Raw genomic sequence first — 6,741 nt, 5'->3', positions numbered from 1 at the left:
AAATATGGATCCAGGCTCAAAATAAGCACCTTGATATGTGCTTTAGAATGGCTTAGTCTCCATTCAAACCCAGGTTTATTAAAGTTGCAGGGCAGCATAAAGCCCACTGCGAACATTAAGACAGAAAAAAGGAAGAAAAAAATAACAGTCAGTTCAGGTGTTTTATAAAATATGTGAATCAGGACATTTTTTATACACCAAACTGCAAAATTGTTCTTCTCTACTTCAAAAAACACTTTAGATTTTAAAATGGAAAAATTTTCACTTTTTTTATTTAAAAAGTCAATGTATAACCTGGATGCATAAACACCTCATTTTATTTCTGTGTTAAATTCTATTTAAAGTAACGTTTTATAATTAAAAATGTCTCCAGATCTTTACTGGTTGATGATTTTCTTTATTCGGACCCAGCTGGTTTTTAATTGGTTACCTCTGGGCATCATGGTGTTCACAGCATAAAGGAATAAAAACAAAAAAAACAACTTTTTAATATATGGTGTTGGAATTGAAGCAATAAAGTGCAATAAATAGTGCAAGTGAGAATCGATTGGAGAGTGAGAACTTTAGGTTGGAAGCCATCTTTGGGTCATGAGGATCAAGGGAAGCTCAGGGCTACGCCACGCAGCAGGAGAAAACGCTGTACTCTTCAGCTCTCTCTTATTTCATTAACATTTTAAACTGTTGAAATTGTATTATTTAAAATGTTTGATCTTTAGAAACTGTCTTTAAAGTTTTACACCATAAAGATGTTCATTTCAAATGGTGTCAGTAAATTCAGAATTTCCATGACGGTGTCTCTGCTGCAGATGCGAGTGGAGGATGTCCTGACGCCGCTTACCTGCCAGTGTCGGACGGAAGAGGGGGGACTGTTAGACGGTGAGTCATGCATGCAGGCCGTCCGTCACTTTGCCGTACTCTGAAGTTCCCGGTGGGCAAAATGTGTGTTTATATGTTTATGCACCATGGGAGTCGTTCACTATTACTCAGCCATTTAGTTTGTACTTCAGTTTAAAATGAACTGAGCAGGGTTATCATGCGGTCTCTGTATGACCTCAGCTTGGATCCCTGTAACCGATGGAGTAACAGAGAATAAGGAACATTAAGTCCTACAGTGAATTAGGTTACCATGGGTAATATAACAAATAGGGCATTTGTAAACACAAAGCTTTAAAAACACATTTGTTATCCTGTTAGATCTAATATCCAATATTAATGATTTAAAGATGTTGAACATCTAAATTGATCTGTTTAGTCTTGAACCTTGATTCTTTCCAATTAATTAATTTTCCCTAATTATGAGCTTCAGGTTTAGCGTATGAAAAGGAAATTGGTCTGTTTTTCTGAATTACAATATAACTTAGACTAAAAAATGCTTTGATTTTCTTAATAACATAAAATAAAGAAATAAAAAAACATTAGCTTTTTCTGAATTAAAGAGAATTTGCTGATGAAGACTCTCAGTCATCCAGGTCATAGTCATTCCGTAAAAATTCAAAAAAATATCCACTGGACTTGGTTTCCGAGATTTGAAGACATTTCGCCACCTCTCAATTCAATTTGAATTGAGAAAGCTTCCTGGAGAGGTGGCAAAACGTCTTCAAATCTTGGAAACCAAGTCCAGTGAATATTTTTTTTTTTTTTTTACGGAATAACGAGAATTTCTTTTACTCAAAAACAAATGAGAAAGCCCTGTTTTCCTGGATTAACCAGATAAACTGAGAAGAGGAAGGGAGTAAACAACCGCGCCGTGAGTAGTAGCCAAACAAAAATGGCTACAGTTTTCCCTCCACTGAAATGTAGCCGATCATATTGACACTGGTTTTACAATAACTTTAATCTGTTGTTTAAGATAAAACTATTTCCTTCTCCACATTTTGAAATTGTTATTTTGACAGCTGCATACTGAGGAGTATTTTGTGGTTCGAAAGAAAAAAATTGATTTTTTTAAAAAGGTTATAACTCTGAGAAGAAATAATCAGTAGCTTCCAGCATTTATGCAAAAGTCTGCAAATAATGACTGGAGACCAGGTAATCAATTCACTCCTGACTGCTGCTATGGCAACAGCCGCTCCAAAATCATGTTAGTGATTAACCCATCTCTGGTCTCTCTGTGGCAGATGTGAAGCAGGACATGTTGGAAACCATCATCCCTAAAGGAGAATATGACACCGTAATGGTTGTACTGGGTGAGCACAGAGGACAGGTGAGCCGTCAGACACAATCAGCTCATACTGGTTTAGCTGTGATCAACTGTGGCTAATCATCAGCTCTTCATTTGTCGCCTCAGGTGGGTCGCATTCTTCAGCGGGATAAGAACAAGTGCAAAGCGATGGTGCAGCTCGACAGATATGAGGAGAAATTGTTCAGTCTGGATTATGACTCCATTTGTCAGTATGTGGGAGCCTCGGACCACTGATCTCAAGCTTCACTTTGGAATCCCGATCTCGTTATTTTGTAATATTCAAAGATGAGTTTAAAGCAATGTAACCTTTTATAATAAAAATATCAAAAATTAAATTTGTACAGATTTTATTGCTGTTAAGAAAATACATCGACAGGCAAATCTCAGCAATGAAATTTATTATTATGGTCAGAGATATTCTAGTTGTAACTAAAGCGTCACTCAGATATAAAACATATTTACACCATTTTTAACATGAGCAGTCACAATGGGATCTGACATGCACACATCTAAAAATAAAAAGAAAGGATGAAGATTGGATGAAAGGAGCGACCAACAGAGCAGGTTTGTTTGAAGCGGTGGTTGTGGGATCTCTGCTCACTCCTTGGGTGGATGGTTTGCAGCGTTAGCTCGCAGCACGGCTCCAGGACTGGGGTACGGCCGCTGCTGGAACAGAGGCCCTGCTGCTGTGGTGTCTGCGCCTGTCTTTGCTTCGTTTCGTTTAGGGAGGCCACTCGACCAAGAACCCCTGTTAGGAGGAAAACATCAATTTTAGCAGCTTGATTTCATGCAAAGTCGAAGTACAGTTCTGCTCAGAAATATTCAGCTTGTAAAGAAAGCTTTTAGCATTTAAACATGAATGCTTATTATATATTTAAGCCCACATAGTCATTTTCTATAGTGGGATAATACACTTAGAGCCCATGTTGCCATACCAGACATATGTGAGACTTTTAAATTTTTTCGGCTCCAGACAGATTTATTTTCTGTTTTTTTTTTTTTTGTCCAATATGGCTCTCTGAGCAGTCTGGGTTGCCGACCCCTGGGCTATTCCGATGTTTGGGGGCTATTAAAAACCCATGAAGGTAAAAAAAAAAACAATATGAACTATGACTGCTGCATCACTTTCAGTAAGCAAATTCTGAACTGAAGGAAACAGGCGTTTATCTGCTTTTTTTTAGTCACACACATAACACACACATTCCCTGACTTTAAGTGAGCATTGGATTGTACACAGAACATCAATCCAAAGCTTCACTTCTTGGCTCAGTTCTTTTTTCACCATAAGGGGCCAGAGAGACTTCTGTAACATATGGACTCTCTTAATGTCTACCCAACGAGTTAATTTTGTTTTAAAATTCTTGGCACCTGTTGATTTTTTTCAAAGCGCTAGACTATATTTTTTCCGAAAACCTTCCTGTAGGCTTTCCAAAGATCTTTTTGAACCATGGGAGCAGTCATATTCATCGCTTGTATTGAGGAATCCAATTGATGGGAAATAAACTATTACTTTGAGGCCGTTAAAAACCCATATTTGTATTCAATAACTTTGAGGAACAAGACAAAAAGTCAGATTAGACTGTGGTTTCTGGCTAATAAAACACAATCTATTGAAAAGAAAACAATGGACTGAAAGGTCAATATTGCAGAATGATTGTGATCAAGTTTGAGACAGAAACAAGAAAATGTGTAACATGCTGTTTGTGAGTGTGAGATGAACAAAAGTGCAAACTAAATCTGTTTTACCAATCTTTTTTTCTAGATTATCAATCTGAAACTCTTGTTAGAAAAATATAAGCTATGTTTACTCATCAGTTGTTGGGATCGATGTTTTTAAGATCGTGCAACCAGAGGAGCGTAACTGCAGCGCCTGACTCAGAAAACTGCAGCCACCGCGCTCCCACGGGGTTTACCTTTCACGTGACCCGATGTCTGCTCTGCAGCGCCAGCAGCAATCAAGCAAAGTATCAAACCAGCATGCATCATGTTTCACAGCAGCTGCAACCATCTGCATTAAAGTCGGTGCAGCAAAAAACTGACTTGCTGATTTTTTTATTTATTTTTTACACAGCAATAAATAAGCTGCACTTTTTATTTGTAAATATCCAATCTGGACAAATTCAATCAGAAGTAAATATTAAATTGATTATTTGAAATCACAAATTGTGATACTTCAATCTAGTCTTGTTATAAACACTAAGCAGGAAGAAAATGGTTTGAGTATTTTAGTTGTTTATTTGTCCTAAAGGTCAACTATTTAAATGCCCAATGTGAGTAATTCAGTCACAATTTCTCACTCCTAATGAACAATCAAAGCAAAAGGCGGGCAAGTGCAATGATCGCAAAAAAAAATTATTTATCATTGAAATTACTTTAAAATCACAGACATTTGCTGAAAACGACCCACAAGCGTCGCCGGCGCCATTTTTGTTGTTTTGTACACATTCTCGCGTGATTTGAAAAAGCTGCGTGATTTTCCGCTAGATGGTGGGATTTTTGTCTGGGAATTGGCGCGAATCAGACATTTTTTTCGACTTGGCAGGCTAAAAAACAACAAGGCAACACACCCACTATACTATAATACACGCTAGATTAAAAAATAATCAGTCAGGGATTAGGAAAATAATAACTGTATGCGCACAGTGTAAATATTTCTATTATATGGCAAAATCTGTACAGTGGTTATACATTAAAAAAATTTTCATTAATTTTTTTTCTCTTAGACATTGGAGTGGTGCATTTAAATGTTATAGAGCTAAACATGTAAAATGGGTGAGTAGTAGTAGTGTAAGTTTTTAACCTGTCAAGTTTTTTTTAGATTTTTAACATTACAATTTATATTTTTCCAAGCACACAACAGTTTAAAGCAAAGTTTAGCTTGAAAAGAATGTGCAAGAAGGATAGAAAAGCTTGTTAACATGTAGGCTTGAGTTCATTATCTGACGCATGCAGATACACACCAGGAACCTGGAAACTTACTGAATTACAAAAAAGTACGTACATACATACATATATATATATATATATATACACTCTTACTGTACCTTGGAGCATCAGAATAAGCACTGGGATCCATGGGGTCCATCTCATCATCTTTTCTCCCTGAAAAACAAATAAAGAACTTAAAATCTATTTCTATACAAGAGTTCTATGTAAAGACCAGAATCTTTGGATTTATTACCTCTTTTGCTTTTTCCGTACGGTGCAATGTCGTCTCTCCTCTGTTTCCTTCGGTCCCTGTCCCTCCCTTCATCCCGGTCTCTGTCTCTCTCTCTGTCCCGTTCTCGCTCCCTTTCCCTGTCCCGGTCTCTCTCCCGATCTCGTTCTCTTTCCCGGTCTCTTTCTCGTTCCTTTTCTGACTTCTCAAATGGTCTATCAGCTCTCTCATCCGTGACATCAGCTAAAAAAAAAAAGGACAAAAGAATGATTAATTTAACATTAGTCAAATAAAAAGCAGCTCTTTGAGACTAATTATGCAAAATGTTCTCCAGAGATCTTAAGCGACAGCTTGAGTCAAACGTTTTCATTTACTCCTCAGCATCAATCACATTGATTTTGAGCTTTACATTATTTAAATAATTTTGTCTTTATGATGGATCAGTGATTTTATTGTTAATTTTCTCCAGCAAGCACAGGGTCATAAAAACACATACATGCTTACAGATACACAAAAACTAATAATTGGCTAAAGTGAGCAAATGGCAGAGAAACGTGGCTTTCTGTAGCAATCGACAAGCCTCTGGAATAATTTGGAATGGATGTTTATTAAATTGTTTTTCTGGCAGAATCAGCAGGCCTCTTTTTTTGGTAATATAGCTGAGAATTTATCTAGTTTTTAATGGAGTAGTTTTGGAAAAGGTCATTCAGAGGCATGACAACGCCAGTCCGCTTTATCTTAAAAGCTGTTGCAGCAGTGATGTGTGGCCAGTTGATTTCATAGGGCATAAATCTGGAAGTTACAGGTCTAGCACCCCTGGTGGTTACACCTAAAAAAGTGTAATAAAAAGCAATCAGGGTGCTATTTAAAGATAATTCTAATCTAATCCAATAATATGTCACACTCAAGCATCATCCTGGAGTCAGACAGAAAATTGGTTTGGATGCTTTAAAACAACCCAGGGAGCATCGAGACTCAGTCCAATTATTCACCGTAAGCTGCAGAATCATCAGTGTCTCTATTTACAGGGTAGAGGGTTTTAAATGAACAGAGGAAAACCACAGTGCTGGAAAAATATCAAGCCCTTTTAAGCTTCACTGAAACATTAAATGTGGCGACATGAACAGGCCAAGCGCCTTCTGGAGACTGGATGGGCTGGACAGAATAACAGGAAATAGGTTTAGAGGATTAAAGAAGACTTTCAAAGTCAAAAACTAGTTTAGCTGACTTGCAAGCACAGTGGTGGCAGCATCATGCTGTGGGGGTGACAATAGTTCTGTTTTTATATGAGTGGATGGATAAAATAGGAGGAGTATCTCCAAACTCTAGTTCAACTTATACCACAGATTTTTAATTCAAGTGCTTAAAGGAATAGTACACCCAAAACATGATTAGCCTTCAT

The 6,741-nt window shown here is 37.2% G+C and overlaps 2 protein-coding genes across 3 annotated transcripts in view; one reads left to right on the top strand and one right to left on the bottom strand.

The window, feature by feature from the left end:
* Positions 1-2,556, top strand: part of gpkow (G-patch domain and KOW motifs) — a 12,031-nt gene extending 9,475 nt beyond the window's left edge. Inside the window, exons 9-11 of the mRNA XM_015392354.1 lie at positions 807-876; positions 2,118-2,203; positions 2,288-2,556. Coding sequence (XP_015247840.1) covers positions 807-876; positions 2,118-2,203; positions 2,288-2,416 — 285 coding nt within the window. The 3' untranslated portion in view covers positions 2,417-2,556. The remainder of the gene's footprint in view (positions 1-806; positions 877-2,117; positions 2,204-2,287) is intronic.
* Positions 2,557-2,583: 27 nt separating this feature from the next.
* Positions 2,584-6,741, bottom strand: part of pqbp1 (polyglutamine binding protein 1) — a 9,174-nt gene continuing 5,016 nt past the window's right edge. The window contains exons 5-7 of one of the 2 annotated variants that reach the window (XM_015392356.1): positions 5,364-5,582; positions 5,227-5,284; positions 2,584-2,930 (exon numbers count right to left, since the gene is read on the bottom strand). In XM_015392356.1, the coding sequence (XP_015247842.1) occupies positions 2,780-2,930; positions 5,227-5,284; positions 5,364-5,582 (428 nt within the window). In that variant the 3' untranslated portion in view covers positions 2,584-2,779. The remainder of the gene's footprint in view (positions 2,931-5,226; positions 5,285-5,363; positions 5,583-6,741) is intronic. The other variant, XM_015392355.1, reaches the window with a different exon arrangement.

This window comes from Cyprinodon variegatus, unplaced genomic scaffold (genome assembly GCF_000732505.1).
Source record: "Cyprinodon variegatus isolate N-32 unplaced genomic scaffold, C_variegatus-1.0 Scaffold587, whole genome shotgun sequence".
Classification (NCBI taxonomy): domain Eukaryota; kingdom Metazoa; phylum Chordata; class Actinopteri; order Cyprinodontiformes; family Cyprinodontidae; genus Cyprinodon; species Cyprinodon variegatus.
Note: the sequence above shows the minus strand (reverse complement) of the source record. Positions and strands in the feature narration are given on the sequence as shown.